This window comes from Nomascus leucogenys, chromosome 9 (genome assembly GCF_006542625.1).
Source record: "Nomascus leucogenys isolate Asia chromosome 9, Asia_NLE_v1, whole genome shotgun sequence".
NCBI classification, from domain to species: Eukaryota; Metazoa; Chordata; class Mammalia; order Primates; family Hylobatidae; genus Nomascus; species Nomascus leucogenys.
The window spans coordinates 92,963,463-92,987,137 of NC_044389.1; the positions used below are offsets into that span (position 1 = coordinate 92,963,463).

Consider the following 23,675-nt stretch of genomic DNA (forward strand, 5'->3'; position numbering starts at 1 on the left):
TGGGGGCGAGAGATGTCACCGAAGGCAACCCCCAGGGTTTCAAATGCTCGAGCCCGAGGTGTAGGAGGAGGCAGAGGTACCAGCGGCTGCGGCGGCGGCCCTGGCTGCAAATCGCCGTCGTGTGGTTGCTACTGGCAACCGAGCCTCTGCCGAGCGCGCAGCCCCGCAGCCCCTGGAACGAAGGTGGCAAGGGAAGCGGCTGCAGCGCCGCGGCCGCGCCGGCTTGGCCGCCCACAGGGCTCTCGCTCCCGCCCGCGTCCCGCAGTCCCTCCGGGCTTTGACCGCAGCTGTGCGGCAAAGACGGCCGAAGGGCTCTCGGGTTGGGGGCCTCGCTGTCTCGGAAGCGTCAAGTGACTGGCGCCCTCCGCGAAGGCAACATGGCAGCTTGGGCTCCAAGAATGGGATCCCTGCGGTCGCCTGCGGGGCGGGGGCGGCGGGATCCCGTTTCTAGGCCGGGAGTGAGCCCTGCCCGCGCCGCCGACTCCCAGCTAGGTCGAGCCAAGGGAGCCGCGCGCGCTGCCTCGCCTCGCCTTCGCCCCTCGGCCCTTTGTTCTCCACTGGGCGGGCGCCTCACGCTTCGGGGGCTTTTCATGAAAACCTCGAAGCCTCGACCACCCGAGGTGGTGACACCGGCCCTGCTAGCACTCAACAGAAATGACTGGCATTCCCCGACCCTGGGGGGTACCGGGCAGAGCAGGAGGCGCTACGGCGGGATCCCAACCGACCCTCCCCGCGGAGCCGCCTCTCGTCGGGTTGGTTCCTTCCCGCCAGGCCTGAGCTCGCCGTTTCCCCTCCTCACCTCGGAGAGGGGTGAGGCGGGAGACCGGGGAAGGGACACGCGGGGCCAAAAGACAATGCCCGTCACCCTCACCACCCCAAGGAAATGAGATTCTCCCCGAGAGGGAGAGGAAAGCTGCTGGCTCAGAGTCGTCCTAGTCTCGAAAAATCGGGGTGCCAAGCGCGCCTTCAGGGCTGCGCTGGATTCCACCAGGCTTTGGCGCGGGCAGAAGCCGGGGGAAGGCGCCTCGCAGAAAGTACCCCCGGCTCTCCCCGGGTCTTGGGCCGCGGGGGCTGCACCACCCGAGGGACGAGCCGCGCCCCGGAGCCGTCCACCCGGAGCGCCGAGGGGGGGTCGACGCCCGCGGAGGAGGAAGGCCAGGGGGAAATTTGCATTTCGTAAAACCGCGGTTAAGAAATGACGATGCCACGTAGACAAGCCAGTTGTGACGTTCAGCACAACGTGCTACTGAACTACCGAGATCCGCCACCAAATGGCGGCTCCGGCAGCCTGCTGCATTGATAAAAGAGGACTCGCCCGCCGTCGCCCATTTTAGGCCGCTTTCACTTCTCCGCTGTTTCCCCAATCCCTTTCCCCAAGTCGTCCCTTCCTCTCCCGGTTTTAGGGCGCACGGGGAGCTCCCGTGTCCGAGAAGCTTCTGTGCTCTGGGGATCCGGCAGGCTCGGGCTCTGCAGGAAGCCGCCGCGTCCCGGCAGCTTTCGGAGGCGATGTCCCAGCCTCGGCCCACCCGCTCCTCTGCCCGGCCGGGGGCGCCGGCACTCCCAGGGTCGCTTTGTCCGGGGACCCATTTTGGCGTCGCCTTCGCGTCCGGAGACGCGAGCCTTTGCCCAGATCTTGAGATTCCCGCCGCGCAGCCACCCCTCCTCAGCCCTGTCACCCGGTCAAGGCTCTTTCCCAGGGGATTCGAGCGCGTTCTTTCTATTAAACGAGCCCAGCGGGAGGACCCTCTCCTCTAGGCCTTTCCAGTCACAGACATGAAGTCACCTTCGGGAACCTTCAGGGCGTCCACTTTATAACTTAATAATTTTATTTAAAATCATCCAACAAAACCCCAAACTCCAAGGACACCTCGCTCCTGAAGGAGAAAGGGCATTGATTGGACTCGAAGAGGGAGGAGGACAAAGAAAGGCGATTATCGGTCCTGGCTCCTGGTAGGGCGCGCTCCCGTAGGCTCTGCCCGCGAAGCCGCTGCGTCCCCGGGTGCAGGTCGTTTTCCCGCCCGCGCTGAGCTCGGGGGACAGGGACCCGTCGCTGCGCCTCGGCCTGCCGCTGTGGAGGGCTTCGGCGGGAAGAGGGAGCACCTCGGGAGGCGGCGCGCACCCGGCTGTCGCCGCCGCTCGCCACGGGGTCCAACTTTGGAGAGCGACGTCGTTCCCCCGCCCCTCAAGGCCCTCAGGGCCTGACAATCTCGCTTTCAAATTTGGCGGGATCCGAGTCCGCAGGGCCGAGGGCAGCGCGAGGCGAGCAGCGCACGCGCAAAATGGCCTCCCGGTGCCCGGCGGCCTTGGCTCGCGCGCCCAGCAGGGCCGAACTGGGGTGGCGCAGTTGCAAGCCGGGGACTGGGCTGTAGCTCTTTCCACTCCTCTGTGAGATGCTAATTAGAAAATAAGGAAAAAGAGAGAGGCTGTTTCTTCTTTAAGCTGTCTTTTGGTAAAGGCCCCCCTTACCAGAGAGGCAGCGCTGGTAAGGGGGGCCTTTACCAAAGGAGAAGTCAGGTGATTTCCTCCAGGCCGGTGTACTGTGCCCTTTCCACCGGGCACTAGAACCTAAGAAACCTGTTTTTTTGGAAAGCAGTGGAGTTTCCCACCCTAATCACCCTCGCCCAGGCTTTATGCTCCACGCCGTGCGGTGCGCCCCGCTCTCCGGCTTAGTTGGAAGATCTTCCGCTCCTGAGGACTTCGGACCTGTGACTTGGGCTCCTGGACCGACTTCTCCACCTGCACTAACCTCGGTGTGGGTCTCGGCCACCATCCCGTTCCTGGCATCCCACTTTCCGACGCGCTTCCCTATCACCCGGATCTGCAGCCTCCCAAGTCTCTTGTCTCAACTTGAGTTCTGGCTAATTTAGGACAGAGAATTGGACATCTCCAAATCCGCACCAACGTTGAAATCACGTCCACGGTGAAGTTTGCATTCCATGATGACCCGACAATCAGAGCAAGAAGTAGCATTTTACTGAAGTGTAGGGAACAACACCTGCTATTTATGAAAGTGACTTCGGATAGTCTCGGAAGGGACATTTTTAAAGGCTAGGGGCAGAAGAGTGAGAGTAGTTCTAACTCCTTTGTTGGAAGTTTTTATTGAGCGCTTACTATTTATTTGGAGGGCTAAAGCGACTTCCGAATGAGTTTTCCACTTGAACTTCTCCAGAACACTTCTCACAAGAGTCCTACAGAGGAGCCTTTCCAGTGATAAATATGACATGACTTCTGATGTCGTCGACTTGATGAAGACAGAGTTGACAGTGAAGTTCTTCATGTGATACCTCTAGAAATTGCACACTAAGAAAAAGAAACTGGTGCAAATAAAGGAAATCCGTTTCAAGAACCAAAAGAAGAAAAAAACGTTAAAAAAAATTAACTGCGGAAACAGGAAACACTCAACTGTGTAAACATTTTCGGAGACTTTCATAATCACAGCTGGGCGATCTTGAGATTTGCAGGGAGATCGGCTGGCTCAAGGTCTTCGCGGTGGGTACTTGCAAATCTGATTCGCTGCAAGGCTGGAATATATGGATATCTCCTATTCCTTGTAAAGAACTCGTCTCGTCGCTCTGAAGTCTGTGGTCCTAATTTAGTTCGAGGGCTTTTTTTTTTTTTTTTGAGGAGTCAGAATTTTTTTAGAGCAACCTTAGAAATTATCACCTGTGTTAGTGTTCATTTTGTACATGAAGAAACATCCTCAAGTGAAATGATGTATGTCAAGAGCTTTAAGTTGGAGCTGGGTTCAGTGATCTTTGCACCAAATTAGTGTCTTAAAGGCACAGACGGTTTTTGAAAGGTTTTGATTAGTATACAGTTAGATGCAGCACAGATCCAAAATGATGTCTAGTCGTTTTTCATATAATTTGATCAAGACCTTTTTGTTTTGGATAAAATGCAATGAAGACTGTGTGGGGAAAACAGCCAAAGTATTTAAAAAATCGTATGGAGCCTCCATTCCAACTAAGTACTAAACTAAATCAGAATTTCCAACTATCATTCCTTGTGTATTAGGAAGAAAAAGACCTAAAACATTTATCAAACCTTTAAAATACAAAGAGAAATGGAAAAATTAACAATTGCTTCACCCCAGGATTTTGAGACTGGATTCCATGCGTAGATTGTTTCTAAAAGTAAATCCTATCTCCTCAAAAGATACCATAAAATAAACTATTTTAAAATACCAAACGTCCTCCTTTCGTGTTGGTCAATGCAAGGCACATTTCACATGGGTACTTAAATTCCTATTGTTTTCATAACAAAACCTTAATAGGCCCATACAATGAGTGTAACAAGACTTCACAAATTAACTGCACCTTCAAAATATTCGGAAAAGAGGAAAGGATGAAGGAAAGTTCCTACCAGCTTACTCTGCCTGTTGCATTTTCCCTCCAGAGGTCCAAATATTATCACGTATGGATATGGAAATAGCAATATGGTTGGCAGGTTAAGACAACTGAAGGGCAGTTGTTTTTTCAATGCAGTGCAATTAACGGCCGGCAATTTTAAAAGCAAAAAGTACTTGTAAAATGGTAGGCATGTGTAAAGCAAGATAGATGACTATTTACACAACAGCAACCAGCCTCATTTTTCTCTTTGCATTTAAGCTAAAAATCTGTAAAATCAATTTAGGCATTTTCTCTGAAATATTTTGTTAGCACTAACTTTGTGTTCTAGAATATTTTCAGAAGCAAAAGTCAAACTTAAAGCTGACTTTTCCTGTACCCTGCTTTGACTACTAGAAGTTACAAAGTTAGCAGCTTTTGATACGGGTTTTCATAAGGTTGAAAATTTCTAACATGGTAATTTAGCAAAGGTTTTTAATCTTAATTGTCAAACTGTAATAGCTGCTTAAGAATACAAAACATTATAATCTTTCATTAATAGAAAAAATTTTGGCTGAAATATGGTTTTAAGCTTATGCCATTTTCTAATTGAGGAGAAAAAAATCATTTTTCAAATCAATGGAAACATTTTCAGGTATGGTTAGTGCCAAGTAAGCCATAACTGCAGTATCTGATTAATAAGCAATTTCAAAAATAAATCCATCATAAAGAGGTTGAGATGTAAAGTTTGAATTCCATGTTGATCTTATAACTTGGTTTTATGTAAGTCAAATGACAGTCCACTAGCATTTTAAGTTTTTAGCCTTTTAAAAATATTTTTTCATTCTTTATACAAATGATCATCCAAGGTAAAAATATCACTTGACACTTCCATTAACTTTTGTCTTAAACATCATGAAAAACTTAAGCCTAGAAAATGAGTTAAATTCACCAAAATTGGCAAACATTGGTAACTTTTACTTCAAAGACTGTAAATAAACAGATACATCGTTCAACGGGCTTTCAAGCAATTCTACAACAAAGCACGTACTTCTTAGCCACATCACTTTAAGACAGCAATGTATTCTCTTTAACGTTTACCTGTTGTAATCCTCTATAGGGTTTCCAAAACTTCTTCACATTGTGCTTTTCATATCAAATTTTTATTAAAGATCTTAGCTATTTTCTAAATGAATATCCTTTTTATTGGATTTTTTCCAATTACAAATGAAATTTCATTTTACATCTATAATTAGAAACAACACTTACAATGGGACTGTACAAATTTAGGTCAAAATAAAAATATATGTATCTTGTGACTTCATAAAACATCCTTTACTATATCTTTAAAGAAAGCAGAAGTAACAGCAATATATGTAAAAGTAATGATTTAATGACTATAAGCAAGACAAAGCAATAGAATTGTGCTTCTTTTGCAGACTGGGGACAATGAAATGTTTAGCTACAATTTTCCCATACAAACATGAAACAATATTCATATAGAATAAACACCCTCACAAATAACTGATGGGTGATAAACACACACCAAGTTCGACCAAAGCAAAAAACAAACTGAAAATTGTTGGGTGGGGTTATTCATATTTTAAATTCAACATGCTTGCTCTATTTAAAAATACCTGTAGAAGCTCATAATAAATAGCTTCTATTTCCAGACATAGCAGAGAAGGCATATTCCATTGTTAATTGTAAAAGCAAATCTTAAATTTGAAATTACTGCTATACCACCTATTAAAATAACTTTAGATAAAATGCCTTCTTTCAGCAACCTGCTGGTTTATTTAAAAAATTGTTTTAGAATTACAGTGATCAATATGCATTTTTAAAATACAATATTAATTCCATCATAGCCAATGGAAAATTAACACGCTATTTCCATATTTCTCAGTTAAAGGTTTTTCTTTACTGCAACAATTTTTAAAGTAAACATGTATTATTGGAGAAAAGTATATAAAGAAAAGTATATAAAGTATAGAAAGATGTGCCAATTGCTTCTAATGGAACAGACTTTAGAATTAGATATCCACATTAAAAATATTCTTTGCTGGTAAGCAAGGCTCAACATAGGTTATGGGTATCTTGCAAAGGTCGAACCAGTTGGGAGAATTTTAACAATCATTTCTGAATGCATGAAACACAATATTTCTTTATAGCATTTATAAATATATCATACAATACTGTTTCCTGTTATGTCATATACCAATATGGCATTGTACAACAAGCATAATGCCATCTGATTCTTACAAAAGCGAATCATTTAAACAAGTCAGTAAAATAAACGGTAGTACCCGCTTTTAGGCATACAGATTGTAAAACTGAAGTTCACTTTTCTTTGATCGGTTTTGCGTAGCAACAGAGGAGTATAAATCAAACAGGAATCAAAATGGCTAAATATGCAAGAAATCGTTATTCACAGTGACATGGCTACATAGAATGCATTATTCTATGCATATTCTTTCCGTTGGTTGAATTTCAAGATAAAAAGCACTTGTTTTCTACAGGTTCACAAAACAGCATAATAACAAGAACAATCAAGGAGAATGTAATGTAGGCGTTAGTTGAGATTAACAAACTATGGCCCAATGCTTATGTCCACTGCAGAGTATTTCCAAATCCAAACAATGGTTACAGAAACCATTTCCCATCTTTCCTAACACAGAGAAAAAGTCTTGCCTGCTTTCCAAGAAACCAATTCTTTAGAACAATCTTTCTTTTCAATTAACGTCCATAGGAGTATCACAGGTAGTCCATCTTTTATAGCCAAATTTAATGTCACTACAAAAGAAAGCAAATTGGACGATAGTCACATGTATTAGCATCTATAAAGCTGTAATGGCATGAAGATATCTATATAAATCAGGGGTTTAAAATTTTTTTCCTTAACAGTCTCAGGTATCAACCAGAAGAAGTTGCTGATGACCCATTTACTGATGATTTTCGAGGTCTATTGGCAAAAGAAGATTGGTGGTTACCGCTGGGGCTGTTGCTGGTTCCATTCATAGTACTGGAAATGTGAGGAAACTGTGGATGAGGAGACTGCACTGGAGTACTGGGGCTAGGCAAACAAGAAGAGGTGGAGGGAATACCTCCTGCTGGGCTGTTGGCCTTGTCACTCCCAGAGTCACTTTCCAGTTCTCCAGCATTTGTCAGTCCATCTCTCTGGTGACTGATCTTCATTCTTTTACAAGTAGGTCGAACTCTGTATTTCAATGGAAGTGGACCATTCTACAAAGTTAAAAGGAAAAAAATTACTCTTAATTCTTTAAATATAGTTTACCATCATAATCTAACAACAGATATGCTACTTACCCTTCTCCAGGTATAAATGTAGGCAATATCCATTAGTGTATAATAATCCTTTAAAGGTTCCTCCTCATACATGACATCAATCTAGTGAAAAATATTTTTATTAAGTAACAAAAGAACAAAGGTAAATCTACATTTTTTGTCATTTAAATATAATCCAAAAATGCTTTAAAAAACATATTCTCCAAACATTTTAACAAAGAAAGACTCCTGAAACTTCAAATGAGGAAAAAATTATTTCTAGAGAGTGTTAAGGGATTTGTTTTCATAGCATAAAAGAGAATGTATATCAAATGTTTTAAGATAAATTTCAACTTTGGCACTAACTTTAAATTTTTTTTCTATTGCTTTTTTGGGTTCAAAATCCAAAGTGAAAAATGTAATTAAAATTGTAAAATCTATATAAAATGCAAGAAGAATATAAAAGTAGATACCTGGAAAGTATTAGGTATGTCCATTTTACTTCTGAGAAACTTTCTTAAGTGCATCACAGTCATTGCTGCTGGGCATCGTAAGTATCTTTTATCATTCACCTAAAAGTACATTTAGAAAAGTAACTTTCTCAGTTACTTTAAGATATGAAGAAAGTTTCAATTTGATTGCTTGAATATAAAAGAAACTAGTATCAAACAAAATTGGAGGTGACCAACCTCAACTAATTACACTTTGAGTTTACTATCATTACAAATACTAAATGAACAGATTCCTAATATAATAAGCTTCAAGCACACCAAAGTATTAACTGTGAACTACTGAAAATATTTTGTAAGACTAACAATCATATATAAAATAAATTCTAATTATTAAATATCACATGTAGACCTTTCTTAAACATTAAACATGACCATTTTCTTCTATTTAACAGCCGAATATTCTAAAGGGCAACACAATCCCTGACAAAATCTGGAATCCAAACAATGTTTCTTCTATATGTTTTTTTAACATGAAACATACCTCCTCCTTAGATTTCTCTTTGTCTTTGTTTACTTTCCGATCCAATCTAAGAAAAAGAAAATTTATGAGTGAAACAATCTAATAAAAACATTAGCATAAAATAGATTGCCTAAAGATTTTACCTGTTCTGGTCAAAGAATTCAATGGATAAGCTTATTATCTCATCATCAGTTATAATTCTCTTATCTTCATCTGCAACCTCTCCTCTATCTTCATTAGAGCCATTTGCAGCTATAACGATACAGTGAAATGTAATTTTTAAAAATTAGATGCCTAATAAATTTTATATATAAGAGAATGGAAGTGGTAAAGTCAATTTTAATACATTTTAATTCCTAGATAAGCTCTCCCCCCAAATAAAATGTCTTCCCTCCCCTAAAAGGTTTACCATCAGCAGAAGGATGAGCTGCATAAAAATCCCTTCTTCTCTTCATTTCATCTGAATGGGGAAAAAAAGATGTAAACATTTGGCATAACACAAAGAACTAATGAATAATCTCTTTAAATTCATTTTCTAAGCAAGTTACTCACTTTTGAAAAGCCCTGGAACTAATTTGTATACAATATCTTGGAGAGTTTTATCTGACCTGAAAAATAATTAAAAATAGAAAACTACGAATTAAGATGGCAAGAACTAAAAGTGTTCATAAGTTTCTAGTCTTTTTTTGTGCTACAATATTTTACTTGATTGTGATGCTGTCTATAACTATATTGGTAAGATAAAATCTATGAGAATAAAAGTTGTCTGTATATAGCACTTTTTAAATCAGTAGAAAAGTATTTTATATTCACTAATAAATTCTTCACATTTGCTCAGTCAAGAGAAGTGTGCCTTTCAAGTTACTAAATTAGCTCATATGAATAGAGAATAAAGAAGAATGGAAGCCCTTTCAAATATTTATTCTTGCCTGTCATGAAGTCCATAAAGCAATGCAAAAAAGGTGAAATAACTCAGTTTTTAAAGGACAGTTAGGAAAAAAAAATCTTAAAATCACTTTAATACTACTAAACTTTGTCTAAACTTGGTCACCATTAATATGGCAAGAAATTAAACGGCCACCCTCCACAAAGCACACACATATTAGTTACGTATTCAAGAGTAAATTTTCTGTGAAGAAATAAAGAGGGTAGCCTTCAGTAAATTATACAACTCCAATAATAATTACAAACAAGGAATTTAAACAGTTTCCTACCTTATATTCAGTAGTGGTCTGGTTTTGTGAACTTGGACATCACAAATAGGACAATACTTGCTGGTCTCCAGGTAACGAACAATACACGTTTTACAGACTAGAAGTAGAACATGTAAAGTTTTTTTATGTTTAGGAATGAGTGGATAAAGCATTGGTGTTAGAAACCCAGAACTAGTAGAAACAAGATGGTAAATGCTGAAAGGCATTTCCAACTAAATAAACTAATTCGTATCCTGAGAACACATACATTGCATGCTTGTAATACAATCAATACATATTAACAAAAAGTCATTAAATGCAAGAAAAGAAAATGACTTCACCACTTTGTACCAACATTCCCACAGATTGCAGGAAGCATTAATAGTTTTCAAATTCCAGGTCAAACTGTGAAATACACATGATACAAAAGAGAGCTAAAGCTCGGTACTAACAGGAATGTAGACATTCTATTATGGTTGTGGCATCAATGAAGTAACCTCCACAAAGCACACACATCAGGTGGGGATTTAGCTCAGTGATCTTGATTCTCGTTGTTCGATGCATTTCTGCTTGATAAAAAATCCTGCAAGACACAGAAATAATGGCCATAATTCACAGAACAAGAATGGAGATCATCTAGAAATCACAAACCCTGAAACACTGAATTTATAAAACTCATTTAACATTGTACAGCTGGGCTGTCCCAACGTTTCTACAGAAGGAATTTACTCATCAGATCGGAATCAGTTCTACCAAACTGATGCAAAAGGATCCAACTAACATTACTTCTGGTCTCTCAGATCATTCCTGTAGGAAGAAGAAAGTCTAGGGTGGGGGCTGGGAGCTGAGCGCATTAGGGTCTCTTTCTTCCATTTGTCCTCCAGCCCAGCAGCCCCAAGGCTGCTGCAGACGCCACACAATCCTCGCGGATATTTACCAACCACTAGGGATTGTTCCAGGTCTCCGAATTTATTATAAAACTTCCTCAAGAATCTGCAAGCGAAAATCTGGGGTTCCGGTTGCTTTAGACGGTTCCAGCAAGCAGAACCTGGCACGTTTTTACGCGACGCGCAGGGAAAACAATTCTGCCCTCCCTGCATCCCTGGCATTTCCGGAGCCGGGTGCTGGGGCCGCAGGAGGAGCACCTCCAGTCGGCCTGGGCCGGGGCCTGAGCGCGGCGGACGCCCGGGGGCCGGGATGCGAGGGGCGGATCCGGCGGCGCCCGGGGCTCCGTCTCGCTCCGGATTCGGAACTCGCCTCGGTCGGGGTTTCCATAGCAACTTACACTTACACTTGGCATCCGGCCACCTCTGCAACTCCGCGCGGAGCCCGGCCCGAGCCCCGAGCCTCGGCGGGCATGCGGGACGGCGGGCGGGCGGGGGAGGGGCGGCGTGCCGCGGGGGCGGGGCCGGCGCGGGGGCGGGGTGGGTGCGGCGACGCCGGGGGGGGCGGGGCAGCCCCACGAGGCCAGGGCGCTGGGGAGCGGGGACTGGTGACCAAGTCCGGGGCGGCGGGGACCCCGGAGCCTGCGGCAGCGCCCGCGAAAGGAAAATGCAAACCGCACTCCCGGCCATTTCGGACACTCCGGGGGCCTCTTTCCACGTCGACTTGGTGCGCAGAGCTGGTTTCAGATCTCGACTCTCTCGGTCTGTCCTGTCTGCAATCACTGGGTCAGAAATTTCACGAAGGGATTTTTTTGAGAATTGCCAACTGTGCACTTAGCCCGAAACCGTCAGGGCTCAAATTGCAGAGATGTTTATTGAACCGAACCTCTTTAAAACTTCCTTCTCTAATGTGACGCTCTCCTGTAGATTAAATGAGCGATACAAAGTTTTGGAAAGGCTGAAGACTGAAATCTGTTTTACAAGAGGAGGAGAGGGCAAAGCCCAGTGTTTTATTTGAACAAACTATGCTGGGGGCAAGAAAAAGTACTTTAATCGGTACGATAGTGACAATATGTACAGAACCATGTGACCAGCCCATTTCCAACGCTAAATCAACAGCTTGTCAACCCAGAGCAGCGACAGGAGAGAAAAACAAATGTAAAACCCCCCATACGATGAAATGATATTCCCAACAGATACCTCTATTACAGGAAAGTCACAATGGGGAACTGTCAGCAACCATACACCAGCCGACAGTCAGGGAAGTCAATTACTTCGTGTAGCATTCTTAAAAAATAAACTTCAACCCCCCTCCTTCATTCATTTCAGAACCTGATATAAGACTAAGCTTTCAGACCTCACTGAAGTGCATTCTCAAATCTTCCTTGAATGGAAATCCAGAACCTTTTGAAACTTGCAGTAAGATGTACCTGCGGTTTTAATTCCTAAGGTGTATTAATGCAGTAAAGGGAAACACCAATCAACACAGCTCAATGGCTGAAATTAAGAGCTAACCTCTAGAAAATGGTAAAAAACAAAACAAAGCCTCTCTTATGAAAGTGACCACAGTGGCAACTGGCGACCTCTACCAGAAAACTTCTTGTGTGACTCCTCAGTTATCTCTGGATTACTTGTTTTGGAGAATATTGTCAACATGTTAACATAAATCTAAGCGGGGCACAGAGGAGTTGTAGGTCGAGCAATGACCCTAAAGAGTAGCAATATTTAAATCAAATTATACTTGGTAAATTAAAGAACAGCCTTCTTGGTGCTTAAAGAAAATTCAAAATTCTCCTTGTGAAACCATAGGATCTTTCCTAGAAAGATAGCAAGGTGATATTTCTGTTTGCCTGTGAAAGCATACTGCACTAAAAAACCACCGATCACGAAGTTCATAAAGAGGCTCCAATAAAAATAGCTGCCTTTATTTCTCCTCTACCTTGCAGAAAACCAACACCACACAAACACAAGTATTAACAAGGAGAACAATCAAACCTCAGTGGAGGGTTATCTACCGGTTGGCTTTGAGCATTTAAGTCACATGTACTTGACCAAAAGTCTTTCAAATTCATCTTGTCTTAATTCACACAATTCCTCCACCTCAGTTCAGAAGAATTTGGCCACAATCCTGTGACCATTTATAATGCTAACAAATACCACTGTTACTTATATAAAAATCAGTTCTTTATGTTTTTATGCCCTTTGAAAGTAGTGGCAACCTAATGAAGACTTCCAAAGTGTTTGACATGCTTGATAAGATTTGAGAAACAATCTCTTCCACCTCAGAAGTGAAAACCTTCCAGGTTCCAACCCAGAAACTGCCAGTTAAGCAAACAAAAATGCATCAAACATACTACGATAAAAATACTCAACCGTTAAAACTTGCCATTGTAACACACTCAATTGGGGCTGTCAGTTTTTAGGTGGAGGCCTAACACCAGGAATGTCAAAATGAAGGAAAACAGAAGCAAGTTCTTATGTTAACCATCAGCTTGCCTACTGCAATCTAAGAAATGCAAATGAACTCCATAGCCCCAGTTGGGGTTCACAGCCCAACATAAGCATGGGTAAAGTTGGGGTTAATTTGACTCCTGGGGAGAAAGCCTATCTGCACACTTAAGATACATCCAAGAAGTTAGTGATAGAGTATTAATGGATTTATCATGTACAATTAAATGCTTAATTTTCTTACAAAAGCTTTATGTGTATACATGCATACACAATGACTTGTATATGGCTTTAAAGATACTTTTACTAGGCATAAGACTCACAAGTAGGTTATTTCAAACACTTCTAACTACACTTTGGGGTAGATGTATGGAATTAACTCAAATCTAAAAAATTATAATTTTGTTCATAAAATCAACCCCAGGGATTTCTGATCGGTCTACTTAAAACTCAAATGTTAACATATAGAGTCTCATAACTTGTTATATACTGTCAATAATTTGCATCCTTAAGTATCAACTGCTTACTGTAGCCTATAATGTGTTTCCAGAACATGGGAGTTAAGGTTCCTATAAAATATAGGTTGAACTACTCATAACGTTGTACACACCACCAACCTACACTTCCATTTGGATAAATACGCTCGGAATTTTGCCCACATTAAGAGAAGGGGTTAATACATGCTTCTCTTTCATATATTGAACCGTGACCACTAAGCCCACTAAATCCTTTTATTGCAATTGGTAATGATCAAAGTCTCTCTACTTGTTTACTTCCAATTATTAACTGTAAATCTCTGGGAAAAAAGATCATGCCATATCACTGTCAAGCCCAAGTGACTGCGTAAACATATGCAATCAACTTTTTAGTGCTCCCTTCTAAAGCATCCCTTTGCCAAATGACCTATGCAGACATTTAGCAAAACCTGTAAAAGGTAGTGGACTGGAGTCATGATGCTGAGTGCATCCCTTAGTAGAAGTCGAGAGAAAAGTTGCAGTCTCCAAAAGGGGAAAAAAGAAAAAGGTGAAAAAGTAGTAGTGAGAAAGGAAGCCTCCAGCAAAGCTAACGTCCAGTCACCATCTTCACTCCACAAAAAGCTCCAAATTTGAAATGCCCACTTCCCAGGGAGCACCTCCCAAGTGATGTTTAGAGCACTTATCCAAGACTCCCAACACACACCACCTTGAAAACTTTAGCATTTTAAACACAAATGCAGGAGACCTTGGAAACAACTGGGAACCGCCATCTTACCAGCCATCCAATCTCACACAAGTGTCCCCCCAACTTAAGTTAATAACATTTTTGTCGGGGCTCTCTCCAGCCTAACACCCACCTTGGCGGGATGGCCGCCCCCTACGCAACCCGTCCCTATAAAATGGGGGTGTTCTCTGGCTGCTGGAGCCCCTCCAGAGCCCTTTCTTCGGGAGAGGAGGGAAGCCACTTGACCCAAGCAGCTCCCGATTTCAGGAACCCGTCCCCGTTTCATCCAAATCTACCTCTCAACAAAGGGCGCTGCGGCCGGGAGAGCCGCCGAGGCTGCAAATACCAGTGCTCCTCTCGGGGGCCATGTGCGTCGCGAGGGTGCGGAGGGGCGCCCGGGGGAGCGGGGAACTAAAACGTGGGGCCGCGCGCGGCGCGCCGGGGCTGAGCGGGCGGCGGCGGCTGGAGCGGCGCCGAGCCCTGCTGGCGACGGCGGCGCGGCGCGGCGCGGGCTGCGGGTCGGTCCCGGCGCCGCGGGAGTCGGCGGGCGGCGGCGGGCGCGCGCTCGCGGGCGCGGGGCGGGCGGCGCGCGGGGCCGGCGGGCGCGGGGCGGGCGGCGCGGGGCGCGGGGCCGGGCGCCCACGCTGTCAGCGCCCTCCCGGCGGCGCGGCCGGAGCGCGGGGGGGGCTCCCCTTCCACCCGCGGCCGCCCCGAGCCCCGCGCGGCCCCCGCCGGCCCCCAGCCCCGTCCCGGGGGCGCCTCGCCTCCTACGTACCCGGAAAGAGCAGCCGGCGCGAGGCGATCGAAGCGAGCGGAAAAGACAATGAAAGTTAAAAGTCGTTCAGCATAAAATGAATGCGAGCCAAGCGGCCATCTTGAAGCGAGCTGCAGACGCCGCTGTCAATGGGCAACCAGCGCGGCCCCGAGCAGCCGCGGCCGCCGCGCTCGTCTCATGCCGCCTCCGGCCGGCCTCCTCCTGCTCCGGCGCCTCGGCCTCCTCCGGCGCCTCGGCCTCCTCCTCCTCCGCCTCCGCCTCGACCTCCAACGCCTCCTCCTCCGGGGCCTCCTCCTCCTCCTCCTCCTCGGCCGCCGCCGCCTCCTCCCGCTCCGCACTCGGGGGAGGGCGCGCGCGGAGGGGGCGCGATCGGTTTTATTCTGCGGGGCTGGGAGGTGCTGCTAAGCCGGAGCGGGGCTCCCGCGCCCACATCCCCATTGTCTCGCCCCGATCTCTGCCTCTCATTCTACGATTATTTCATAGTTGCTGTGGGGGAGGCGAGCGGGCGGGGGGCGCCGTGTGTGTGCGTGCGAGCGGGGGGAGGGGAGGAGGGGGAGGGGAGAGTGGAAAAAAATGCACCGCTGAAGGCAGAGTGGAAACTGACACCGGCTCCAAAATGGCTCGGAGTCCGCCCGCCCCCTCCCCCCGCCGCCCCCCCAGCGGGTCACGTGCTCCCCTCATTCCTTAAGGGCGGCCTGGGAATTAGTGTCGGTGTAGTCAGGCCCGTGGCCGCCCCCTCCCCTCTGCGCCGCGCGCCCGGCCCCCTCCCTCGCCCCGCGCCGCGGCGGCGGAGACATTTCTCCACAGCGCCACACGCGCCGCCCTGCTCCGCGCGGCCGCCGCTCCGGCCCCGCACGCCGCGCAGCCCACCCCGCCCCCCCGTTCTTTCTTTCTCCCGCCCGCCCGCCTCCTCCCGGGGCGCATACGTCCCCCGGCCGCCGCCCCCCGGCCGGCCCCGCGGGCTGCGGCCCAGGCTCCGGCGCCGCGGCGCGGAACCTGCGCCCGAGTTGGGCTCGCGGAAACAACAGCGCCCGCCCCTGCCCGCCAGCCCGCGGCCGCGCCGGCCTTTTCCCCGCCCGCGGGCGGCCGAGGCGGGGCGCGCGCGGGCGACGGCTGGCGCCGGGCAGGGGCTCCGCGCTGGGCCGGGACCCGGCGGCCGAGGGTCGGGCTCTGGGCGAGCCCTCGGGCGCAGGTAACGGGCCGGGCGGCCGCCCGCGCCCGCCCCTGGAGCCCCGAAGCAGGGGTCTGCGAGAGACCCAGGAGATCGCGTCGTTTCCTCCGTGTTTAACTTCAATCCTGAGAAAAGGCTATCGTTAAAAGTTCACACTACTATCTAGCTTCACACAAAGTAATAATTAACACACGAACTCAGATCCAAACAAAATATCATCAGTCTTTGTGGAAAACACCACCTTATTTATTCAGGGTGTAATACTGTCTACTTCCTTTCATTAGACTTGAAAAAGATCAAAATAGGATAAATGGACAGTTACTACTAAACGATTCAAATACTTGGGCAGTATCTTTCCCTCTTAACCCTTTCACACGTTTCTAAAGTGTCAAAATTGATGAATGGTATAAATTCAAAAGGAAAATTCTTTTCTACTGAAAAGGACATCCAGCTCGCACAAACGGTGGTTCAGCTGAAGGCAAGGCGTTTCTGGTTTTCCTCTGCACTCGGGCGGATCGTTAACTTCACCAAGTTACAACTGAGTTGCTCTTTCCAGGCTTTTCGAAGCATCTTTAAGTTTCCCCACCAAGTCCTAAAAGACGTGTATACAATACCACGTTTTTAGGATAAAACATGGAAAGAAGTATCCAAGCTCAAGAAAGATGCAAGAAAAAAAGTCAGGACACACCTTCCAAACAAGTTTAAAATTCAACAAGATTTTAACCTTTGACAAACTACTATCGGGCAAAAGAAGCGTTTCCTCAGAAATACCTCATGTTCAAAACAGTTATTTGCCCTCACACTGAAACATGATTTCTAACTGGATCCTTAACCGCCCAGATACATCTGAATTTTCTCAAGTTATCTAACAAAGATGCTGTATACACATTTTCTGAAAGTTGAAAGTTTGATTCATGGTTACATTAAAACGACTCTACAGAAGATGCCTTTGAAAAATTCAATTTCACCTAAATTTCCAGTAATGATCTTCATTTTTTAAAAGCTATGAAATAAATTCGTTGTCATATCCACTAATCAATGTAGTTTTGAATTTCCCGTCTTAAATGGGCAATATAAACAGTTTTAGAATGTTATGTATACTTCCCCCTTTATAAAAAGTCATTAAAAAACACTGTTTCAAAATCCAGTTTTGACAGTTTACAATTTCTGAAAGCAAAGACATTTTCAAAGCCATGCTCTTAATTTTGCTTTATCTTATTGGATCAAACTCATCATGAATAGAAGAAATTTACACTAAACACTACAGAAGTTTATTTTAATCCGCAAGAACAGCAAATACAGACCAATTCTCTATTAATAACATCTTAATTTCAAGTGAAGCCTATCTTAAAATACTACTTTTGATACCCCTTTCCCATTAAATCCTTAACCAATCTTCGTTATCTGCTGACAAATGGTTAGATTAATTTTCTTTTGAACTTTCCAAGAGTATAACTCTCAAGTAAACATTTATAAAAAGACAGGCATATTTATAGATCCTAATACTGTACCTGTAATTGTTCCATGCTGCAACTAAAACTAATCTCTGGATAGGATGGGGAATCAGTGTTCTAGGGCAGGAAAAAAAACACACAACAAAAAACGCTGTTTATTTAAATCAATGAAATTATAAATTTCACTATTGGATAAGACTTATCTATAAATACCTGTACACTTAAGGTCACCAAATATGCAGGTCTGTACATCTTATGAAGTTGATTGGTCTAAAATAACACAACAAACACGTAACAGCCTTAAACTCTAGGTTTTAAGACGTTCCCTAAATCCCCCCCAGAGAAGTTTCTTAAACTTTACCTTTATCTGATATTCCAAGCGCCAAGAAACATCCATTATATGAGGGAGAGATCTGCCTATACTGAAAGATGCAATGTACATAGTCTCCTCAGAACTTTTCAGTTATTTATATTTACTAAGAATGGCTCTACTTTCCACCCCCAACTCCATTTTAATCCATTCTGAATTTAAACCATTGTTAAACTTTATTTTTAAATTCTGAACGGTAAAAGAGCATTTGAAAATCATCTCAATAAACTATCTTTAAAAACATTAGCTTAACTTCAATTGTTTGACATGCCCTTTGGCTCCTTTTCTTTGGGTCAAGATCCCGAAGATCTTGTTTCACACCAACACTCTCCATTCATACCTGCAAGTGAAAAGTGCCTCAGCTTGACACCTTATACAGTACCTACCTTCCCAGTAGGATTTCTAGGGAATTCTTATTATTCTGGAGAGGAAAAAGAAAGAAAGAAAGAAAAAAAAAAAACCAGATCTTTACAACAGAGTAAAAGAAAAATAGTACTGTTAATTAAAAATTTTAAAGTAAGTAACCTGATATTCCGTGCAAAACACTTCTATTCGCTCTCTGTCAAATTTACAGTCTTCTAGATAAGTGCTAGAAGAAAGAAAGAAAGAAAAAAAAAAGCCAAAGTTCTGTCTCCATTTTTAAAACTGAAATTGAAATCATTAAGGTAGTATTTGAAAATAAATGGATATTTAAATAAATCCTGTACCTTAGAGTTGACTTGTCAGCTCGGTGCTTTCCTGCCTCTAGTATGTAAGTTGCAGCTGCTGCATGACAATGTTTTAAAACCACTGGGTCGATATGTTTCAAGTCTGGATGATCTAAAATAAATTAACTTCCAGTGATGCCTATGATAATAAATTCTTTATAGTCATGTTCCTAAAAAGGATATTTTAATTTGGGTTTAAAAACCCTTTAACAAAATAAAAAAAAAATTCAACTATAAGGACAGTCAATTATAAGTAAATGAGATGAGCAACAAGGTCAAGTGAAAAACAATAAAAAGAACACAAGAACTCTACTATTACCAGTTTCAATTAACTTATTTTGCCTTAATATTTTTACTATTAAAAAATATTATAGCCCCCAAAGAAAATATAACAATGCAATGGTCATTCTGACACTGGAGTAAATTCAAAGGAAAAACAAGATAAATATTTTACATGGTGTCAATTTTAGAATAAACTTCCATCCTAAAAATGATGAGTTTAGGGTAACTGGCTCCATGAACAATACATCAGGGGGGTAGAAGGTAGGGCATGAGTTCAGAATATAAGATACAAATTTCAAAATTATATTAGTACTTTCAGGGTTTGACAGTCATCTTTTTTTTTTTTTTTGAGATTAACCCAGGTGGTGGTTACTATTTTCGTTTAAAGAACTTCCACTTTCATACTTTTTGTACAAGTGTTTAGTTTATGAAACTACAGAAAAAGAAAATTTGAATTGTTGGGATATTTATATTTAAGAAAATCATCTAAAAGCGATCTCTCTTAAAATATGTCTTCAATCCATACTGACACTGCACCTCCGCAGTCACTGACCGGATCGCTTAAAAGACACTCGCATCCTGGTAACTGGGGCGGAACAAAGTATTGTGCATCATAGTTTAAGGTTCTAGGCGTAGAACCTGTGTAAAACATGCTGAACTAGAGCGCTGGAGTGATCACAGTAACTTGAGGTATGCTCTAAGTTGGCAAATGTCAACACTATCTGACCTAGTAATTACTTCGGAAACAGACCCTTTTAAACCTTTGCTAGCCTAGCCCTAGAAGCTTGAATTGCAGGGAGCTCCCCAGATGAAGTCCAACTGTCAAAACAGCCGCAGCCTCAGACAAGGCTAAACACCTTAGATGTTTAGGCCACAAACAAGACTTGAACACCGGCTTTACAAAAGAACAAAGAGACTGGGAGGGAAACCGGGCCAGGAATGTGGAGTTGGCTCTATGCAGGTGCCAAGTGGGGCCAAAACAATGCTCAGAGTCTGCTCCGAGTCCTGGCAAAGCCACGTCCCCAACACTCCGTCCGGAGCGAAGGGCAAAGCCCGGAGACTTCCTCTTCCCGGGGCTTTCCCCTTCTCGCTCCGCCGGCTCCTCTTCGAGCGCCCCTCCACCCCGGCGGATCCAGCTCCGAGCCGAGCCGAGCGGCTTACCTAACACGGCCTCGTCCGCCTGGGCGTCCAGCAGACTCTGGAATGCCGCCCGGAGGAGAAGCGTGAAGGCGTTGGAGTCGAAGGAGCCGGGATCCGCCAGCATCTGGAAGCCTTTCTGCACAGACTCTGAGAGCTCCATTGTGAGCGCGCCGTGACCTTCGACACGCACACCACGTGACACGCGCCGCGCGTTCAGCTGATGCGGCCGCGCGCGCACGCGGCTCGGGGCGGCTGGCGGCGGCGCGGGCTGCGGGACCTCCCCGCCCGCCTCCGCGCCCGCGCGCGGGTCCCGCGCCCCCAGCCGCCGCCTATCGCCTCCCACCGTTTCCGTCCAGCTCTTCCTTGTCCAGCGCAGGCCGCTGGAGCTGCCGAGCCTTGGCGAGAAGGGCGGCCTCGGGCGCTTTGTGGACGCGCTCGGCGCTTTCTCCTTGGCTCGGCGCTTACCTCGGACGGTCACCAGCTCGGTTCCCTGAGAGACCCCGGGGAGACAGCGGACGGTGTCGGGATCCCGGCCCCCGCCTCCCGCAAACGGCGTCCTCCCCGCTCCTCGCTCTGCGCAAATCCTGCGGGGAGCTCCGATCTCAGGCGACTGGATTTTGTTTGTGTTTGTGGTTTTTTGTTTGTCTTGTTTGTTTTTTAGCTCACCAGCTTAACCTTGCAGCACTGCCCTTTTATGAGACTGTAAGACATCTAATTATGTGATTCTTGCTTATTTTTACTTTTTCTTTGTCATTTCTGGAATACGGCAGTAGAGTCCTTCCTGCATCGGGGGTGTGTACACATGCACTCATACATAGAGTTCCTGTATTGTATACACTGCACTCCAGCAATCGGATTAATAAATTATTCATGAACGGATTTGACAGGATTATTAACAATTTTATATGCCGCTGCAAATAAATGCCAAATGCCATACACATTTTGTGCTACTCACCACACCTATGGGTCCAGTTTTAGTCGCTCTATAGAATCTGCATAAATATGTTTTTATTAAACAGCTACCTTAGTAAAGTACATTTAGGAATGGCAAGATCTTTATTAGAGGTGAGTTACTATTTAGGATGCTCATACCTTTAAAGATTCAAATACTGTATAAAGTTTAACTTCCTCTCTATTTCTACGAAGTTGGTTTAGAGAACAAGAATGATTCTTTAAAAAACCCGTGAAGCAAAGTAGATTAGGTATCTTTAATCAAAAGCACTTGAAAAGTTAAAAAATGCAAGTTCTTAAAGGGTGGAGGGAAGGGATGCGGAACAACAAAGATGTTTTAGTCTTCAGGAGCGATTATTTGCAACATTAGACCCAAAGTGAAACATTCTTTTCTTTTTCTAACTTAGATGTCTATTTTAAAAATTTTTGATGGATACAGTCGACATTTACCTTGGCACCAATACATAAAGAGTACCTCATTTCACAACAGGATGCAAATGGAGTAACAGCATCAGTAACAGATTGAGTAACTACTCAGCCCTGCTTTGAAAGCTTTAAAAGGCACGTGCAGTGGCTCTTCACTCGGTGAGAATATAGTAGCAGTGAAGGAATTAAAAGTCTCCGTAGAGTATGAAACAAACACCTACTAATCATGTTCATCTTTTCTTCCCATCACTCATCTTCTTCCTAATTTGTTTCTCATCAGTAGTAAAATGTCAGTTGAAAAACTTCATGATATCTGATTACATAGAGAATAAATAGGACAGAGTTGTGTAAATGTTCAACAATATTAACAATACCCAAGCTTATTATGTTTATTACACATGTATTTTATGACCTAGTGTAACATTGATTATTAATACTCTAATAGAATTTGAGTTGATAACTCTAATACTCAATTTAGTGTCAAAAAAAGAGAGTATTAATAATGGACATAGATTTTAAAATACTATTTTAAAAGAAAAATAAGCACAAGTGGTTGTGAATTTGTGGGCATAAAAGTTAGGAAATTCACAAGGATTGTTTCCATAACAGCTGTCGTGTTACTCTGTTGCCCATGTATAAGTACTTTCTCTTAGGATGTTTTGTCCTCTTAGGCCTAAGTATATTCATGTGTTAGGCCTAAGTGATGCACGCATTTTAAGCTCACACAAAAATTTTCACCATAATGTGTTCTAATGCTAGAAAAACGGAATTTTCCTGCTACAGGTATATTTATTTAAACTTCCTTTGAAGGAGGCACAGGATTGAGTGTTTCAAACGTGTGTCTTTGACAAGCCATTAAAATACATGGAAGTATGATCGTCAAAAGGCATGACTACCCAGATGTAGACTCTCTTGGTTGCAGCCATAAAAATCAATGCATTTTATATTAGAAAAACTACATATGAACATATTCTGAAAGTATGAAAAATACTGTTTGAAATTTTGCTTTACTCAAAACAGCATTGGAACTTTGATTAAACTTTAAAAAATTCTGCAGGCTCAAAGCCAGTAAACTAAATTTGGCCCCCAAAACCCTTTTAAAAGAACAATTATGTGCAGCTGAAAACAACAAAATACAGATGGAACCATCTTCACATTAACAATATATCTTGCCTCCTAAACTGCAAATATTAGGTAGACAATGCTGATAAATTTATTTTTCTTTTTGAGACTCTAGAAATCATTTGAAGAACTAGAAGTTACCTTTTTAAACAATGTTTTAGAGTTTCAATTACATTGTATCCTTTGAACTGGTTAACTTTTTTAGAAACAAACAATATTGGTCCCTTTATTGTGATTACAATTAAATAGGCTAGGGCTTTTACAGGATCTGTGTGGTCAGCTTTTCCCACAGGCCTCATTGCTGCATTTGTTAGTGTTATGAATTACAATATTTTCTTTTTCAGATTGTATAAGTACTTTTGCTTTTGTGCAAAGAACGCTGAAGGAAGATATTCCTTTAGATTGAAGAGTTCATGAAACTCCATGGGGAGAAAAAAAAAAATTTAGTAAGTTTAAGTGCCATCGAGACAAAGACTAGTTTTAACTGGCTTATATATTTATTATATATTCTAGTGGGGATCTGTTTTATCCCTGCCTGCTCATATGCTACAGAGAAGAAAGTTTAGAACACTTTAAAAACTACCTCTAAGTAAGAAACCATTCTCTCTGTGTTCCCTGACACCAGTGCTTTGATGGTTACTTTAAACTTTGAGATATTTGTTAATGAAAATAGGCTTTACTGTTTTAAAGCTATTTTAACCACAAATGGACAGTTGGAAGGAGTATTTAACTGAGTTATATATGACACTTGAGAGTATAAGTCAAAAACTATTTCAGTGAAGTTTATAAAACCTATCTACATTCTTTTATTATATAACTTGGCAAGGCGTAGATTGTGACTTGGAATTTGAATGGTCAAGTTTTTGCACATTCATGATCACAGAGTTCAGTGGTCTCAAATTGCATCTTATATCACACTGTCAGACACCAAATTGAGTATTCAGAGGGGACAGCAAAGCTTTTATTTTCA

The 23,675-nt window shown here is 43.7% G+C and overlaps 2 protein-coding genes across 4 annotated transcripts; both read right to left on the reverse strand.

Annotated features, from left to right (window-relative positions):
* Positions 1 to 5,285: 5,285 nt before the first annotated feature.
* Positions 5,286 to 15,683, reverse strand: BMI1 (BMI1 proto-oncogene, polycomb ring finger). 3 transcript variants are annotated; one of them, XM_030819211.1, is made up of 10 exons: positions 15,083 to 15,683; positions 10,228 to 10,358; positions 9,797 to 9,893; positions 9,135 to 9,190; positions 8,992 to 9,042; positions 8,726 to 8,834; positions 8,604 to 8,649; positions 8,084 to 8,182; positions 7,653 to 7,733; positions 5,286 to 7,568 (listed from the first exon to the last, which is right to left on the reverse strand). In XM_030819211.1, the coding sequence occupies exons 2-10, from the start codon at positions 10,337 to 10,339 to the stop codon at positions 7,239 to 7,241; spliced, it is 981 nt and encodes a 326-aa protein (XP_030675071.1). In that variant the 5' UTR covers positions 10,340 to 10,358; positions 15,083 to 15,683; the 3' UTR covers positions 5,286 to 7,238. The 3 variants fall into 3 exon arrangements, with proteins under 3 accessions (XP_030675071.1, XP_030675073.1, XP_030675072.1); XM_030819213.1 differs by lacking the exon at positions 15,083 to 15,683 and adding an exon at positions 14,604 to 14,662 and having other exon boundaries at positions 7,004 to 7,568; XM_030819212.1 differs by lacking the exon at positions 15,083 to 15,683 and adding an exon at positions 11,061 to 11,133 and having other exon boundaries at positions 7,004 to 7,568.
* Positions 15,684 to 16,477: 794 nt separating this feature from the next.
* Positions 16,478 to 20,445, reverse strand: COMMD3 (COMM domain containing 3). Its single transcript, XM_030819214.1, has 8 exons — positions 20,228 to 20,445; positions 18,785 to 18,896; positions 18,603 to 18,666; positions 18,464 to 18,498; positions 18,069 to 18,129; positions 17,921 to 17,977; positions 17,765 to 17,824; positions 16,478 to 16,845 (listed from the first exon to the last, which is right to left on the reverse strand). The coding sequence occupies exons 1-8, from the start codon at positions 20,364 to 20,366 to the stop codon at positions 16,786 to 16,788; spliced, it is 588 nt and encodes a 195-aa protein (XP_030675074.1). The 5' UTR covers positions 20,367 to 20,445; the 3' UTR covers positions 16,478 to 16,785.
* Positions 20,446 to 23,675: the final 3,230 nt, after the last annotated feature.

What these genes read in the sequence shown, in the direction of transcription:
- BMI1 (XM_030819211.1), bottom strand. Translation starts at nt 10,339, where the DNA reads ATGCATCGAACAACGAGAATCAAGATCACTGAGCTAAATCCCCACCTG. An exon ending in AGACCACTACTGAATATAAG is followed by an intron (nt 9,191 to 9,796) that starts GTAGGAAACTGT and finishes ATTATTTTTCAG; the next exon opens with GTCAGATAAAACTCTCCAAG. An exon ending in GAATTCTTTGACCAGAACAG is followed by an intron (nt 8,650 to 8,725) that starts GTAAAATCTTTA and finishes TCTTTTTCTTAG; the next exon opens with ATTGGATCGGAAAGTAAACA.
- COMMD3 (XM_030819214.1), bottom strand. Translation starts at nt 20,366, where the DNA reads ATGGAGCTCTCAGAGTCTGTGCAGAAAGGCTTCCAGATGCTGGCGGAT. An exon ending in GCTGACAAGTCAACTCTAAG is followed by an intron (nt 18,667 to 18,784) that starts GTACAGGATTTA and finishes TCTTTCTTCTAG; the next exon opens with CACTTATCTAGAAGACTGTA. An exon ending in TGGTGACCTTAAGTGTACAG is followed by an intron (nt 17,825 to 17,920) that starts GTATTTATAGAT and finishes TTCCTGCCCTAG; the next exon opens with AACACTGATTCCCCATCCTA.